Below are 18,139 nucleotides of genomic sequence, written 5' to 3' on the forward strand. Positions count from 1 at the left end.
CCCATCTGGTTCATTAACGTCCTTCAAGGGAAGGAAACAGTCGCACAGTGGTTAGCACTGCTGCCTCACGGCACCAGGGACCCAGGTTTAGTTCTGGCTCAGATCACTGCCTGTGTGGAGTTTGCATATTCTCCCTGCGTCAGCGTGGGTTTCTTCCTGGTGCTCCGGTTTCCTCCCACAATCCAGAAATGTGCGGGTTAGGTGGGTTGGCCAAGCTAAATTGACCCTAGTGTCAGGGGAATAGTAGGCTAATATGTGGACTTAAAAGAACGGAACCTGGCTTGGATTGCTGTCAGTACAGACTCATGGGCTGAATGGCCTATTTCTGCACTGTAGGGCTTCTATCGTTGTAGTTAATGGTTAAAAATCTGCCGTTTTACCTGGTCTAGCCCCAGCAGTGTGGGAGACTCTTACCTACCCTGTGAAATGGCTGAGCGAGGCACTCAGATTAAAGATAAGTAGGGATGGGCACAAAGAATTAAAACAAACTGAGACCTTTGCCTAAAGAGCTGCGTCTGTCTGCTTTTTATTTGCAGTTTTCTTCAGTCTCTGCTGCTACTGGCCTCTTCGGTGTTGTATGTAACTGGACGGGAAGAATACGTGGGATTTATGGTGATTGGACTGGCGATAGGCTGGATCAATCTTCTCTATTACACACGAGGCTTCCAGCAAATGGGCATCTATAGCGTCATGATGCAGAAAGTAGGTACAAAACTGCTACAACAACTTGCATTTATATAGCGCTTCACCGGAGAATTAATAAACTATAATTTGACATTGATCCACATAAAAAGAATGAGGACAGGTGACCGAAAGCTTGGTCAAATGGTAGGTTTTAATCACAGAATTGTTACTGTGCAGAATGAGACCATTCTGCCCATTGTGCCTGTTCTGGCTCTCTAAAAGAGCAATTCACACGGTGCCTCTCCCCCGCCTTCTCCCGGTAACCCGACACATTCATCTCATTTAGATAAGAGTCTAATTCCCTTTTGAATGCTTCGAGTGAACCTGTCTCCACCACACTCTCGGACATTGCATTCTGGACTCACTGCGCGGAAATGTTTCTCCTATTGTTGCTTTCGTTTCTTTTAGTAATTACTTTAAATCTGTGCCTTCTCACTCTCGATCCTTTCATGAGCGAGAACAGTTTCTCTCTGTTTACTCTGTCCAGACCCCTCATGATTTTGAACATCTTTATCAAATCCCCTCTTGGCTTCTCTTCTCCAGGGTAAATCACTGAATCACAGGATTGTTACAGTGCAGAAGGAAGCCATTTGGCCCATCATGTCTGCACTGTGTCTCCAATCTATCTTCAGAACCAAAGTTCTTCATCCCTGGAGCCATTTGTTTCTTTCCAATACCTTCACATTCTTCCTAAAGTGGAGAATCCAGAACTGAGCTCAACACTCTGACTGAGGCTGAATTAGCAATTTCTACAAATTCAATATAACCTCCTTGCTCTTGTACACTGTGCCCCTGTTAATCTTTCAGACTGTGGGAGGAAACCGGAGCACCCGGAGGAAACCCATGCAGACACGGGGGGAACGTGCAAACTCCAACAGACAGTGACCCAAGCCGGGAATCGAACCCCGGTCCCTGGTGCTGTGAGGCAGCAGTGCTCACCACTCTGTCACTGTGAAAGTTTCCCTACCTCTCTGCTGCCCTCTTGCGGCTTGTTTGTATGGTATCTTTTTCCCTTCTGTCGCTATCACTTTTTTTGAAACTTTGTGCACTCTACATGGAAACATAGAAACTAGAAGCAGGAGTGGCCATTCGGCCCTTTGAGCCTGCTCTACCATTCATTATGATCATGACTGATTATCAGATTCAAGATCCTGATTCCTCCTTCCCCTCATATCCTTGATCCCTTTAGCCCCAAGAACAATATCTAATTTCTTCGTGAATTCACACAACATTAAAAGTTAAAGTATTTCTTAAAGGATTTTAATATTTTCTTAAAGCTGGTTAAGGCTTCACTAATGGCTTCAGACATCAGGATGACTTTGTCAATCCAACAAACAAGAATAAGAGTGCATTAATCTGGAAACTTTTCCAGAACCTGTAGAATTTTAGAATCTTTTGCCACCACCTTCAACATTCTGGGATGTAATTCGTCTGGTCCAGGGAACTTATCAACTTCCAATCCAATAGAGTGTTCTCTTGTATCACTGTTTGGGTGGAACTGTATTCAATCCCACATTAACCCTTTATGTAGCAGACTCTTATACTATACACATCTCCCCTGAACTTCTCATATTCACCTTGGTGTGGTTATATTTTTTGAAATCCGTCACTTCTTCATCTTAATTTCTATCTCCTCTGTCATTCAGGAAGCTCTGGATTTGTTTACTCCACCCCTCTCTTATGAGGGAATGTACCTTGGCTGCATCCAAACCATCCCTTCATTGAAGATAGTCTGTTGATCACAGACACCATGGTTCCTACTAACCTATGAGCACTTTATTCAGCCCAGACCCATTCTTTCACATACAGAACGTTCCATAAGGAACTCAGTGCTGTTCAGGTGCACCCCCCTCACACACACGCTGTATGGGTCCCATTGCCCCCAGAGCAAGTCCCAGTGTCTCACAAAGCCCTCCCTCCTGCACCATCTTTCCAGCCGCACACTCACGTTAACGCAGCACTGAGAGTAATCCGCAGGTTGCTCCTGATGAGGTTCCGTTTGCTAGTTTTATGTCTAGTTCCCTAAATTCAGACTGCAGGACCACATCCCTCTCTCTGCCTATGTTGTTGGTACAAATATGGATCATGACTACTGGCTGTTCACCCTCCCACGTCAGGGTTCTGTGCAGCCACTTGGTGACATCCTTGACCCTGGCATCAGGAAGGTGACACACCCTCCTGGATTCATGTCTCTGGCCTAGAAATGCCTGTCTGTCCTCCTAATCACCATTGCTCTTTCTGACCTCCTTGTAATCCCCTAGACACATCTACAAACCTGTTATCCACACAACTCTCAACTTCACGGATACCCTGCAGTGACACCAGCTGTTGCTCAAGTTCCAAAACCCAGATCTCAAGCTGCTGCAACTGATGACACTTCCTGCACAAATTGTTATTCAGGACATGGGAATCATCCTGGAGTTCCCACATAGCACAGGATGGGCACCCTTGAAGCTGGTGTAGCCCTACCATTTCTCTGTTAACTGATAGCCTTGTTACTGTGAATTGCCCTTTCTATGGGAATAAATCCACTGCTCCTGCCCAGATGCACTGCCGAGACCTACTGCCCATCCAGACCCACTGTTCCTGCCCAGACCTGCTGCACAGACTTACTGCTTCTGCCTTCCCCTCCGCTCTCAAAGTAGGCTTGCTTCTCTTGCTGAGCAAATGTGACACCACTGTTTGAAAAAGGAGGTAGACAAAAGGCAGATAACTATAACCCGGTTAGCTTCACTTCTGTAGTAGGGAAAATTCTTGAATCTATCATTAAGGAAGAAATATCGAGACATCTGGATATAAATTGTCCCATTGGTAAGACGCAGCATGTGTTCATGAAGGGAAGGTTATGTTTGGCTAATGTAGTGGAATTCTTTGAGAACATTACATGTGCAGTGGACAATGAGGAACCTGTGGATGTGGTGTATCTGGATTTCCAGAATGCATTTGACAAGGTGCCGCACCAAAGACTGCTACATAAGATAAAGGTGCACAGTGTTATGGGTAATGAATTAGCATGGATAGAGGATTGGTTAACTAACAGAAAGCAAAGAGCTGGGGTAAATGGGTGTTTTTCTGGTTGGCGATTAGTGCCTCAGGGATCAGTGTTGGGACCACAGTTGTTTATGATTTACATAGATGATTTGGAGTTGAGGACCAAGTGTCGTGTCAAAATTTGCAGATGATACTAAGATGAGTGGAAGAGCAAAGTGGGCAGAGAACACTGAAAGTCTGCAAAGGGATATAGATAGTCTAAGTGAGTGGGTGAGGGTCTGGCAGGTGGAGTACAACATTGGTAAATGTGAGGTCATCCATTTTGTTCGGAATAACAGCAAAATGGACTATTATTTAAATGGTAAAAAATTGCAGCATGCTGCTGTGCAGAGGGATCTGGGTGTCCTTGTGCAGGAATCTCAAGGAGTTGGTTTGCAGGTGCAGCAGGTAGTTAAGCAGCAAATGGAATTTTGCCCTTCATTGCCAGAGGGATGGAGTTTAAAAACAGCGAGGTTATGTTGCAGCTGTATAAGGTGCTGGTGAGGCCACACCTGGAGTACTGTGTACATTTTGGTCTCTTTACTTGAGAAAGAATATACTGGCACTGGAGGGGGTGCAGAGGAGATTCACTAGGTTGATTCCGGAGTTGGAAGAGTTGGCTTATGAGGAGAGACTGAGTAGACTGGGGCTATACTCATTGGAATTCAAAAGACTGAGGCGAGATCTTATAGGAACATATAAGATTATGAAGGGAATAGATAAGATAGAACAAGGAAGTTGTTTCCACCAGTGGGTGAAACTAGAGTAGGGGGGCATAGCCTGAAAATAAGGAGAAGCAGATTTGGGACTGAGTTGAGGAGGAACTTCTTCACACAAAGGGTTGTGAATCTGTGGAATTCTCGGCCCAGTGAAGCAGTTGAGGCTCCCTCATTGAATGTTTTTAAGGCAAGGATAGATAAATTTTTGAACAGGAAAGGAATTAAGGGTTATGGTGAGTGGGCGGGTAAGTGGAGCTGAGTCCATGACCTTATTGCATGGCAGAGCAAGCTTGAGGAGCCAGATGGCCTTCTCCTGCACCTAGTTCTTACGTTCTTATTTCTCAGACACATCTTAAAGGAGGAGAGATTTCAAGAGGGAATTCCAGAGTTTGGGACCCAGGCAGTTGAAGGCACAGCTGCCAGTGGTGGAGTGAGTGAGATTGGGGATGGTCAGGAGACTTGTGGAGGTTACTTTCACCTGTTATTTTCTTGCTGTCTGACAGTCGTATCCATCAGGATCTGGCCTCCGGCGGCACTCGCAAACCACTCTTCCTAATGGAAATGAAAGTTCTCCAAGCGCAGTGTCCATTCTGTGTTCCTGTCTCCCTCAGAACAGCTGCCAGATGATATCATATACACACTACCATTTATCGTGAGCAAAGTGTGTTTCTGTGCGAGCTTAATTGTGTACATGCATGAGTGTTTGTGTGTGTGTGCACATTTGTGTGTATATGTGTTTCACATAGGCTTTACATGTGAGTACAAGCACACAGGCATGCCTGTGTGTGAACAGATGTGTTGTGTGAGTACACATGTGTACACGATGGGTGTGTGTGTGTGTGTGTGTGTGTGTGTGTGTGTGTGTGTGTGTGTGTGTGTGTGTGTGTGAGAGTGTGGTGTGCGAGTCTGTGTGAGAGGGTGTTTGTGTGTGTGTGAAAGTGTGTGCGAGTCTGTATGAGAGGGTGTGAGAGAGTGTGTGTTTTTTGTGAGCACACATAGGTTTGTGAACAGAAGAATGCACAAACGTTTCACAATGTTATTTATTTCATCTGATTAAAACTTGTTTCCTGTATTTGCTACAGATTTTCTTGACGGATATTATGAGTTTTCTTCTTGTGTATGTGGTCTTCCTCTTTGGATTTGGAGCTGGTGAGTTTTCCTGCCTTTTGCTGACTTTCTGTTTGCAAAATGAAGTGATTAAATAACAGGACAGCACGGTGGCATCATCTCTCATTCTTCCAAGTATCAAAGCATTTAGATGCTCAATCCTTCCTCATGACAAACCCCTTCATCCCAGGAATCAACCTGAGCTAATCTTCTCTTGTCTATTCAAATGATCTCATTAAATGGTAGGACAGGCTTGAGGGGCTGAATGGCCTGCTCCTGGTTCCTATATTCCTATATCCTCAGAGCTGCCCTCTCAACCTTATGACCTTCTCCACACAGCTCTAGTGGTGCTTATCGAAGACCGTGTTTACAACAACACAAAACCGGGTTGTCACAAGGACACCACGTACAAGAGGTTTTGGACCACTTTCTTGGAGCTTTTCCGGTTCACCATTGGGATGGGAGATCTGGAGTTCACTGAGAATTACAGGTTCAAAGAAGTGTTCATCTTCCTGCTGATATCGTACGTCATCCTAACCTACATCCTCCTCCTTAACATGCTGATTGCATTGATGAGCAAGACAGTGGAAAATATTTCCAAAGACAGTAAAAGTGTCTGGAAACTTCAGGTAAGGAGCGATCTCCTGTCAGCTCCCTCCCTCCTTCCTAAACTAGAACAGATTACACACAGAGTTTTCTAAATATTTATTCATTGATGGGCTGTGGGCATTGCTGGCTAGGCTAGCATTTGATTGCTGTTCGCGAACAGCCTTGTAAAGGTGCCAGAGAAGCTGCCTTCACTCTGCTGAAATGGTTGCCACAGGAGGACATAAGTTTAAGGTGCTGGGGAGTAGATACAGAGGAGATGTCAGGAGTATGTTTTTCACTCGCAGTGATGGGTGCGTGGAACGGGCTGCCAGCAACGGTGGTGGAGGCGGATTCAATAGGGTCTTTTAAGAGACTTTTAGATCAGTACATGGAACTTAGTAAGAGAGAGGGTTATGGGTAAGCCTAGTAATCTCTAAGGTAAGGACATGTTCGGCACAACTTCGTGGGCCAAAGGGCCTGTATTGTGCTGTAGTTTTTCTATGTTTCTATGCTGCGCCTGAAGTGTAGGTACATCCACTGTGCTGTTAGGGAGGGTGTTCAAGCAATTTGACCCATTGACAGTGAAGGAACGAGGATAATATTTCCAGGTCAGGATGGTGAGTGAGACAGAAGGGAGCCCCCAGTGTTCCCAGGTGGCTGCTGCCCTTGTCTTTCAAGATGATAATGATCATCAGTTTGAACGGAGGAACCTTGGTGAGTTTCTGCAGTATATCCTGTAGATGGTACATACGTCTGCCACTGTACGTCAGTGGTGGAGGGATCATACCCAACAAACACTCCCAGGACAGGTACAGCACAGGGTTAGATACAGAGTAAAGCTCCCTCTACACTGTCCCCATCAAACACTCCCAGGACAGGTACAGCACGGGGTTAGATACAGAGTAAAGCTCCCTCTACACTGTCCCCATCAAACACTCCCAGGACAGGTACAGTATGGGGTTAGATACAGAGTAAAGCTTCCTCTACACTGTCCCCATCGAACACTCCCAGGACAGGTACAGCACGGGGTTAGATACAGAGTAAAGCTCCCTCTACACTGTCCCCATCAAACACTCCCAGGACAGGTACAGTATGGGGTTAGATACAGAGTAAAGCTCCCTCTACACTGTCCCCATCAAACACTCCCAGGACAGGTACAGTATGGGGTTAGATACAGAGTAAAGCTCCCTCTACACTGTCCCCCATCAAACACTCCCAGGACAGGTACAGCACGGGGTTAGACACAGAGTAAAGCTCCCTCTACACTGTCCCCATCAAACACTCCCAGGACAGGTACAGTATGGGGTTAGATACAGAGTAAAGCTCCCTCTACACTGTCCCCATCAAACACTCCCAGGACAGGTACAGCACGGGGTTAGATACAGAGTAAAGCTCCCTCTACACTGTCCCCATCAAACACTCCCAGGACAGGTACAGCACGGGGTTAGATACAGAGTAAAGCTCCCTCTACACTGTCCCCATCAAACACTCCCAGGACAGGTACAGCACGGAGTTAGATACAGAGTAAAGCTCCCTCTACACTGTCCCCATCAAACACTCCCAGGACAGGTACAGCACGGAGTTAGATACAGAGTAAAGCTCCCTCTACACTGTCCCCATCAAACACTCCCAGGACAGGTACAGCACGGGGTTAGATACAGAGTAAAGCTCCCTCTACACTGTCCCCCATCAAACACTCCCAGGACAGGTACAGCACGGGGTTAGATGCAGAGTAAAGCTCCAATTGGTGCCTTAGCACCAATCAGAAAGAGAAGGTTCCAATTTGTCATTTCCATTTCTCTGAATTCAGTCGATCTTCACTAGTGAAATTGCTAAAGTTTAATGATCATTTTTTTGGGAAATGGTGTGCATTTGCTTCTCAAATTTCTGGCATTTTCCAGCGAGCAATCACTATTTTGGATTTGGAGAAAAGTCTGCCGAGGTTTCTCCGAGCGAGGTTGCGTTCGGGTGAGCCTGTGATTGTTGGCCTTACGTTCGATGGAAAGGAAGACCAGAGACAGTGCTTCAGGTAAGGGCAATGTCAATTCACAGTGCGGCAAGCACCAACCTTCATCCAGAAATGTCCATGCAGCAGCTGAGCCAGAGCTGTTTAGCAGAGCCAACACGGTAGATGACAAGGAAGAGCCACTCACAATCTGGAGCAAGATTTTAGAGTAACTCATTTTCACAATTAGCTACGAATATCACCAGTTGATCCATTTCTGAAATTGCTGCATAAAACTCTCCCCGATTATTTAATCTCACTTGGGGAAGTTCCAGTTCTGGCGCCAGGCTCCAAAACCAGCTCTGACAAAGCTTCATCCAGACTTGAAATGTTGGCTCTGTTCTCTCTCCACAGGTGCTGTCAGACCTGCTGGGATTTTCCAGCATTTTCTGATTCTGCTCCAAAACCAACCTGCAGACACACTGCTCAATGTCCCAGTGACTCAGTCTCATTACTGTGCTCACCATGGCTCCTATGGGCGCATTCTCGCCTCTGAGTCAGGAAGTTGCATTGTTAAAGATTGAAGCAGATTGGTTCAGGCTGACACTCCAGTGCAGTACAGAGGGAGTGCTGCTCTGCCTCAAGTGCCGTCTTTCAAATGAGCTGTTAAAGTGAGGCCCTGGCTGTCATTTCAGGTGTATGTATGGGGAGTACGTAGGAAGGTAGTGGTGGAGGGCTGGGTGCGCCACTGTGGTGGTGTTTGGGATTGGGGGTGGGATGGGCTGCAGGAGTGTTCTCCCTTGTGTCCTGTCCATTATTAATCATCCATCAGTTGGGCGGCACGGTGGCACAGTGGTTAGTGCTGCTGCCTCACAGCGCCAGGGACCCAGGTTCAATTCCGGTCTTGGGTCACTGTCTGTGTGGAGTTTACACGTTCTCCCCATATCTGCATGGGTTTCCTCTGGGTGCTCCAGTTTCCTCCCACAGTCCAAAAGATGTGCAGGTTAGGTTGATTGCCTAGGATAAATTGCCCTTTAGCATCAGGGGCACTAGCAGGATCAATACATGGTGCTATAGGGATAGGGGCTGGGTGGGATTGTTCTTGATGCAGATTCGATGGACTCAGTGCCCTCCTCCTGCACTATAGGGATTCTATATCTCTTCTGTGTAACTCTCCTCTTCTATGTAAATCGCTACAAACAAGGAATCAGATATCTGATCATTTTAACATTGCTGTCTGTGAGAGATAGCTGTGAACAAACTGGCTGCCACATTCCGTACAATCCAACATGTCTAAACTTCAAAGTAATTAATTAGTCTGACAAATCAATTAGCAGTGACCTGAAGTCATAAAAGGTGCAACGTAAATGAGGCATCCCGTTCATTTCTCAGTAATTGCAATGCCCCTGGGCACAGATCCAACGAGGGCTCCCTGGTGGGGGTCACACAGTAAGGAACCTGGAATACAGGAGGAGGCCATTCAGCCCCTCAAATCTGTTCCAACATTCCGCTAAATCAGAAACGCAAAATGCGGCGGAGCTTTACTCTGGATGGGAACTCACGCCCCCGCTCAAGAAAGACCAGAAATTCCCTCCCGAGGTCAACGGAGCTTTCTGTTGTCCGCCCCTCTCCCGCTCCGATCCCGTGGAGGATGGGATGGTCACATTCTGACTCCTTGATGACCCTGCCCTCTACTGGTGATCTAAAATTAAACAGAAAATGCTGGAATAATTCAGCAGGTCTGGCAGCATCCACAGAGAGAGAAACAAAAACAGAAACAGGACCTTAATCTGGAGAAGAGTCACAGTGGACCTGGACCATTGACTCTCCACCGATGCCACCAAAGTTGCTGAGGTTTTCCATCAGTTTCTTCTTTCTGTTATATCACGGCCATTCCGTATCTCAATTCCATTTAGACACTCAACTCCTCAATAACTTTACCAACAAAATTCTGTCAATGTCACTCCACCCTTGAAAGCTGCATCATGAATACAAGCCTTTTTCCACCCATTTTCTGGGATTAATGTTCATTCTTAAAGGAGTGGCGAGCCTGTGGAATTTATTACCACAGGAAGTAATTTGATGCCAAAACATTGAATGTGTTCAAGAGGTGGGGGCGGCCCGGTGGCACAGTGGTTAGCACTGCTGCCTCATAGCGCCAGGCACCCAGGTTCAATTCCCAGCTTGGGCCATTGTCTGTGTAGAGTCTGCACATTCTCCCCATGTCTGTGTGGGTTTCCTCCAAGTGCCCTGGTTTCCTCCCACAGTCCAAATGACGTGCTGGTTGGGTGCCATGCTAAATTCTCCCTCAGTGTACCCTAACAGGCGCTGGAGTGTGGCAACCAGGGGATTTTCACAGTAACTTCATTGCAGGGTTAATAAAAGCCTACTTGTGACTAATAAACAAATTTTAAAAGCTTTATGTATAGCATTTGGGGGCAACTGGGATCAAAGGTTATGAGGAAAATGTAGGATTAGGCTATTGAGTTGGAAGATCAGCCCTGATTGTGATAAATAGCAGAGTAGGCTCGAAGGGTCAAATGGCTCCTCCTGCTTCTATCTTCTATGTTTCTATGAACCTCAAACCCCTGAAACAATTGTTCCACTGTAGTTCGTTGTCACATTGTGATGTTTTCATTATGCTCAGAGCTGCTGATGTGTTGGATATAGTTGGCTCCGACCTGCACTGACCGCAGTTCATTCTGGTGCTGTAGAGGGTGGGAGATATGTGGGGACGGTGGGGGTGAAGGTAGGGTGAGATGGGTGTTGGGGGGGTGGGAGACAGGGGACTGTGGGGATGGCGTTCCATCTGCAGATACTTAGCAATAACAGGGAACTGCCATATATTGTCTGCACAGAGTTGACGAAGTTAACTGGACAAGGTGGAACACCAACCTAGGGCTCATCAACGAAGAACCAGGAAACTCTGAGATTGTCAGACGGAACACGGGGAGCAGGCGGATGACAGCTCACGGGGGTAAGAGGAGGCAGCTACTTCATGTCAGAATATTAAACATGCCCAACTGCATCAACCAGACCTTGTTCCTCTTTCAAAACCCACCTTAAAACCCCCTCTTTTTGACCAAGCCTTTGGTCTCTTCCACCTTAAATAGAATGACAGAATTGACAGGGACAGGAACTTGGCCTATCTGCTCTGTACTGGTGCTTACGTTCCTCCTGAATCACCTTTGCACTCTTCATCTCACCCAATCACCAAATCTTCTAATCCCCTCTCCCTTATAACTTTCTTCAGCTTCCCTCTTAAATATATCAACACCTTAACCATCCCTGTGGGAGTGAGTTCCACTTCCTCCCCACCCTCTGGATAAACAGGTTTCTCCTGAATTCCCATTGAATTTATTAGTCACGATGGGATATTGAGGGCCCGAGTTCTGGTCTCACCTGCAAGTGGAAAAACCTTCTCCATCTTGACCCTATCAAGCCAATATTAATATCTCCTTCCATTTTTCTTTTATCCACGGTAGCGCAGTGGTCAGCACTGCTGCCTCACGGCATCAAGGATGCAGGTTCAATTCCCAGCTTGGGTCACTGTCTGTGTGGAGTTTGCACATTCTCCTCGTGTCTGCGTGGGTTTCCTCTGGGTGCTCCGGCTTCCTCCCACAGTCCGAAGATGTGTGGGTTAGATTGATCGACCATGCTAAGTTCTCCCTCAGCATCCTGGGCTGCATAGGTTAGAGGGATTAGCAGGGCAAATATGTGGGATTATATTGATAGGACCTGGGTGGGATTGTTGTCGGTGCAGACTCGATGGGCCAAATGGCCTCCTTCTGCACTGTAGGGTCTCTATGATTCTCTATGGCTCTATCATTACTTACCTACATGAATGTCCCTTTTAAATGCACACTGTTGTTGTGCTGTGTCCTGCTGCCGTTCGTCAAATTGCCCAGTTCAGTTCTTGAATGATCGTTTTGACTCTGATGCTCAGGTAAGGCTCACAGTCTCTCCCAGAATCCAGCAGCAGAGTTGAGAGGTCAGCCCTGACTTGGGGGCTTTGTGGTTCGTCTGGGTATGATCAGGGATTGGAAGGTGCATCAGCTTACAGCAGCACGCAGGTTCACAGCTAGGAGTCCACATTCAACACAACACAGAGCCAAAGAAGCTTGGATAGGGTTAGTGTACCAGAGGGAGGGTATTGGATAGGGTTAGTTTACCAGAGGGAGGATATTGTATAGGGTTAGTGTACCAGAGGGAGGGTATCGGATAGGGTTAGTGTACCAGAGGAAGGGTATTGTATAGGGTTAGTGTACCAGAGGGAGGGTATTGTATAGGGTTAGTGTACCAGAGGGAGGGTATTGTATAGGGTTAGTGTACCAGAGGGAGGGCATCGAATAGGGTTAGTGTACCAGAGGGAGGGTATTGGATAGGGTTAGTGTACCAGAGGGAGGGTATTGTATAGGGTTAGTGTACCAGAGGGAGGGTATCGAATAGGGTTAGTGTACCAGAGGGAGGGTATTGGATAGGGTTAGTGTACCAGAGGGAGGGTACTGGATAGGGTTAGTGTACCAGAGGGAGGGTATCGGATAGGGTTGGTGTACCAGAGAGAGGGTATTGGATAGGGTTAGTGTACCAGAGGGAGGGTATTGGATAGGGTTAGTGTACCAGAGAGAGGGTATTGGATAGGGTTAGTGTACCAGAGGGAGGATATTGTATAGGGTTAGTGTACCAGAGGGAGGGTATTGGATAGGGTTGGTGTACCAGAGAGAGGGTATTGTATAGGGTTAGTGTACCAGAGGGAGGGTATTGGATAGGGTTAGTGTACCAGAGGGAGGGTATTGGATAGGGTTAGTGTACCAGAGAGAGGGTATTGGATAGAGTTAGTGTACCAGAGGGAGGGTATTGGATAGGGTCAGTGTACCAGAGGGAGGGTATTGGATAGGGTTAGTTTACCAGAGGGAGGGTATTGGATAGGGTTAGTTTACCAGAGAGAGGGTATTGGATAGAGTTAGTGTACCAGAGGGAGGGTATTGGATAGGGTTAGTGTACCAGAGGGAGGGTATTGGATAGGTTTAGTTTACCAGAGGGAGGGTATCGGATAAGGTTAGTGTACCAGAGGGAGGGTATTGGGTAGGGTTAGTGTACCAGAGGGAGGGTATTGGATCGGGTTAGTGTACCAGAGGGAGGATATCAGATAAGGTTAGTGTACCAGAGGGAGGGTATTGGATAGGGTTAGTGTACCAGAGGGAGGGTATCGGATAAGGTTAGTGTACCAGAGGGAGGGTATTGGATAGGGTTAGTGTACCAGAGGGAGGGTATTGGATAAGGTTAGTGTACCAGAGGGAGGGTATCGGATAAGGTTAGTGTACCAGAGGGAGGATATCAGATAAGGTTAGTGTACCAGAGGGAGGGTATTGGATAAGGTTAGTGTACCAGAGGGAGGGTATCGGATAGGGTTAGTGTACCAGAGGGAGGATATCAGATAAGGTTAGTGTACCAGAGGGAGGGTATTGGATAAAGTTAGTGTACCAGAGGGAGGGTATCGGATAAGGTTAGTGTACCAGAGGGAGGGTATTCGATAGGGTTAGTGTACCAGAGGGAGGGTATCGGATAAGGTTAGTGTACCAGAGGGAGGGTATTGGATAGGGTTAGTGTACCAGAGGGAGGGTATTGGATAGGGTTAGTGTACCAGAGGGAGGGTATTGGATAGGGTTAGTGTACCAGAGGGAGGGTATTGGATAGGGTTAGTGTACCAGAGGGAGGGTATTGGATAGGGTTAGTGTACCAGAGGGAGGGTATTGGATAGGGTTAGTGTACCAGAGGGAGGGTATTGGATAGGGTTAGTGTACCAGAGGGAGAGTACTGGATAGGGTTAGTGTACCAGAGGGAGGGTATTGGATAGGGTTAGTGTACCAGTGGGAGAGTACTGGATAGGGTTAGTGTACCAGTGGGAGGGTCTTTGATAACAATTGATGGCCACATCAATGAGACAATATTTTAGATTTATTGACTGAAATTAAATTTAACCAATTCCGCATTGAGATTGAGCCCTTGTCTCCGCAGCATTAAGTGGTTCCGGTTTATTATTCAAGTAACCATCACCTCTGTGATCTATATGTTTGGGACGTTGGAAGAGGTTTTGCTCCCTCCATCTCCCCACCGTTGATGCTTTCTTGTTTTCTGCCCTGTCACAGAGAGGGGTTGGCGGGGACTTCTGCCTCAAGTGAAGGAACTGAACAAACTGGAGGAGGAGGTGCCATTGCAAGAGATCAACTCTTCCTGGGCAGGACAGCTTCTCAGACACTCACGGGGCACAACTGCAGAAGGAATTTAACCTCAGAACTGTGTGTGTGTGTGTGTGTGTGTGTGTGAGAGCAATGCACGGTTTCCTCCCTCACAGCAACTCATATAATCAAACCTTCCGAATCCTCCTATATTGGGGTTGCCAACCCTCCAGGATTGCCCTGGAGTTCCGTGGCCTTGAAGATGAATCTCCCAAGCAGTGGGGTTAAATCACTCAGAGCGCTGAAAGGAATGTGCTTTTAGTTTACTAAATTTCTTTAAAGACTTTTGTTTTATTCGTTTTAATATTGTTGATGGGGAAAACATTGCGGAGTAACTGACAGCAATCATCCAACCAGGAAAGGAAAAGGCTGTTGACATTCTGATTGGCTGCGAAGGTGGGGTCCTGTGGCAGGTGACCAATGGCGGGAGTGTGGGGGCGGGACAGTTGAAACGAGTGTCATGTGATGAAGCCTCCAGGACATGGGGCGGCACGCTGACACAGTGCGTTAGCGCTGCTGCCTCACAGCACCGGGTCCAATCCTGGCCTGGGGGTCACTGTCTGTGTGCGGAGTCCGCACATTCTCCCCATGTCTGCGTGGCTTTCCTCCGGGTGCTCCAGTTACCTCCCTCCCACAGTCTGAAAGACGTGCTGGTTAGGATGCATTGGCCATGCTAAATTCTCCCTCAGTGTACCCAAACAGGCACCAGAGTGTGACAACTAGGGGATTTTCACAGTAACTTCATTGCAGTGTTAATGTAAGCCTGCTTGTGACACTAATAAATAAACTGAACAATAACATCCAGGTCGCATTAGCAACCCTTACAGATAACCAAATATCCCCCAACTAAGCCTTAGAGTTGGGAATGTGGCTGCATAATGACTGTCACAGACATCAAACTAACTTTCTAGGGCTTGAAGTTGTTTATTGTCAGATGGGAAGGGATTGGAAAATTCAGTTGGAGGAAAAAGACTGGCCGGTCGAATCAAAGTAAAGTTTATTTATTAGTGTCACAAGTAGGCTTGCATTAACACTGCAATGAAGTTACTGTGAAAATCCCCTAGTTGCCACACTCCAGCGCCTGTTTGGGTACACTGAGGGAAAATTTAGCATGGCCAATCCATCTAATCTGCACATCCTTGCCCTGTGGGAGGAAACCAGGCACTCGGAGGAAACTCACATAAACGCACGGAGAACATGCAAACTCCACACAGACAGTGGCCCACGCCAGGAATCAAACCCAGGTCCTTGGCGCTGTGAGGCAGCAGTGCTAACCACTCAGCCACCATGCCGACCCGCTTGGCTGGCCTTGCCAAATTTTATTCTGTTCTTCCAAAATAAAGAAAATTTTGTTCTTTCATGGTGCATTGGCCATGTTAAATTGACCCTTACTGTCAGGGGGACTAGCTAGGGTAGATACGTAGGTTTACGGGAATAGGGCCTGGGTGGGATTGTGGTCAGTGCAGACTCAGTGGACTAAATGCCCTCCTTCTATCCTGTAGAGATTCTATGAAAATGACAAATTATCTGGGTCATTATCACATTGCTGTTTGTGGAATCTTGCTGGGTGCCAATTAGCTGCCGAGTTTCCTCTCCTTCAACAGGGATTGTTCTTGACTGGCTGCATAGTGCTTTGTGACATCCTGAGGTTGTGAAAGGCGCTATAGAAATGCAAGTTACTGCACGTCCTTATTGCCATTGAGAAGGTGATGGTGCACTGCCTGGGATACAGGCTGGCTCAGTCTTTCAGCAGAGACTCAGCCCCATTGCTGTGGATCTGAGTTGATATGCAGTCCAGACTGGGTCAGGGTGGCTGGTCCGTGTCCCTGAGATAAATAGGTGAACCAGTTGCCTTTTTACAGCAATCCGGTAGTTCCGTGGTCACCATTGCTGATGCTAGCTATCCCTCTCACCCACTCCATCCCACATATCCCCCAGTTCCCCCACCCACTGCACCCAATTCCTCCAGCTGCCATGGTGGGACTTGAACCGTATCTCCAGATCATTAGTGCAGCAGGTCTCTGGATTATTGGTCCAATAACATAACCACTATGCAACTGTACCAAATACTTGTATCCATGTTTCTTACCTGTAGGTGTAGAACTCTTGACCAGGGATTAATAGAGACCGGAATGTGACAGCCGTTCATACCGGTAGGATTTTCCCATCACGCCGCAATAAACAGGGATTTGGCTAGCCGCCAAATTCTCTGACTTTGCTGCAGTGGCAGTGAGGCATGAATGAGCGGTAAGGTCACGCCCAGAACCAATGCTTTTCACTCATTCCTCCCGTTGTATATTAGTGAGAGTGTAGTTCCTGTTTCTACACAATTATGGGACAGTCTAACTATATTCTTCCAGTACCATGGTCTTCTCGAATTGGAAGTTTCCTGAAAGTTTTGTCACATGATCTCCCACTCCATCAGACCTGCCCCCTGCCCCAACCCCACCCCCACCCCCCCCTCCTCAATTGCCCCGCCATTGGATGCATCCTCACACTATTCCAACTTCCAACAACTAATCAAACATTTGCCCATCGACAGCCTAAAACTGGGGTGGCACAGTGGTCAGTACTGCTGCCTCACAGTGTCAGAGACCTGGGTTCAATTCCCGGCTGAGGTCACTGTCTGTGTGAAGTTTGTATGTTCTCCCCGTGTCTGCGTGGGTTTCCTACGGGTGCTCTGGTTTCTTCCCACAGTCCAAAAAATGTGCAGGTTAGGTTGACTGACCATGCTAAATAAAATATTCTTTCATGTCTGGGGGATTGGTAGGGTAAATGTGTGGGATTACAGGGATAGGGCCTGGGTGAGATTGTTGCTGGTGCAGACACAATGGTTTGAAAGGCCTCCTTCTGCACTGTAGTGATTCTATAAAAGGATGAGGGCAGCAAACGCTTGGGAACTCTTGTCTTGGAAATATATCAGCGTTCCATCACTGTCACTGGGTCAAAATCCTGGAACTCCCTCCCTAACAGTACTATGCGTGTACCTACAGCTGCAGCGGTTCAAGAAGGCAGCTTATCATCACCTTCTCAAGGGGCAATTAGGGATGGGAAATAAATACTGATCCAGCCAACAATACACATACCGTAAATGAATTAAAAATCAGAATGCCTATAGACTTCTTGTACCTGATTGGATGGTCAGGCATGCAGATTTTTATTCCATCTCCAATAATAAAAATGTAGAGAAGTCACATGCCATTTGTCTTTGAATGTCTGAATAGTTCTTTCTCTTGGGTTTGGTTTCCAGCAGTGTCCTAGAAGATTAATCTTATATTCACAGAGGCTATTGACGATCCAATTCTCTGTCTCGCCTTGTTGCTGTTGGGTCAGATAGCAGTGTCACTCAGTACAGCACTGGAGGAGGCAATGATACCAGTTATAGCCCCATTTCTGACAACACCTCACACATATTAGAGGCAAGCTTCATTCACCATGTGTAAATATACTGAGTAAACATTTCCCGCCATTCGGTAACCGAAAAGACAAAGAAACCACCATGGTGAAAAAACGCTCGCACGCCCTGCTTTTCAAATCCCCATTTTACCAACAAAGATTATAATTCACTCAGACACAGCCTTGTGTAAATGATTATCAAGATTACATGATCAGCGACTTATCATTTACTAATCAAAGATAAAATTGGCAATGTCTGGCTAGTGATTGGGCATCATCATAGAATCCTGACAGTGCAGAAGAAGGCCATTTGGCCCGTTGAGTCTGCACTGACAACTATCCCACCCAGGTTGGATGGCACGACAGCACCATGGTTGGCACCGCTGCCTCACAGCACCAGGGACCCAGGTTTGATTCCCAGCTTGGTTCAC

The 18,139-nt window shown here is 47.0% G+C and overlaps 1 protein-coding gene across 1 annotated transcript in view; it reads left to right on the top strand.

Moving 5' to 3' along the window:
* LOC145339024 (transient receptor potential cation channel subfamily V member 1-like) overlaps positions 1 to 14,928 on the top strand; it is a 35,508-nt gene extending 20,580 nt beyond the window's left edge. The window contains exons 10-15 of the mRNA XM_080183450.1: positions 537 to 702; positions 5,516 to 5,582; positions 5,880 to 6,169; positions 8,030 to 8,157; positions 10,932 to 11,050; positions 14,223 to 14,928. Of these exons, the coding sequence (XP_080039576.1) occupies positions 537 to 702; positions 5,516 to 5,582; positions 5,880 to 6,169; positions 8,030 to 8,157; positions 10,932 to 11,050; positions 14,223 to 14,362 (910 nt within the window). The 3' untranslated portion in view covers positions 14,363 to 14,928. The remainder of the gene's footprint in view (positions 1 to 536; positions 703 to 5,515; positions 5,583 to 5,879; positions 6,170 to 8,029; positions 8,158 to 10,931; positions 11,051 to 14,222) is intronic.
* The last annotated feature ends 3,211 nt before the right edge of the window (positions 14,929 to 18,139 follow it).

This window comes from Carcharhinus amblyrhynchos, unplaced genomic scaffold, assembly GCF_965287045.1.
Source record: "Carcharhinus amblyrhynchos unplaced genomic scaffold, sCarAmb.v2.hapA chromosome_291, whole genome shotgun sequence".
Lineage (NCBI taxonomy): Eukaryota > Metazoa > Chordata > Chondrichthyes > Carcharhiniformes > Carcharhinidae > Carcharhinus > Carcharhinus amblyrhynchos.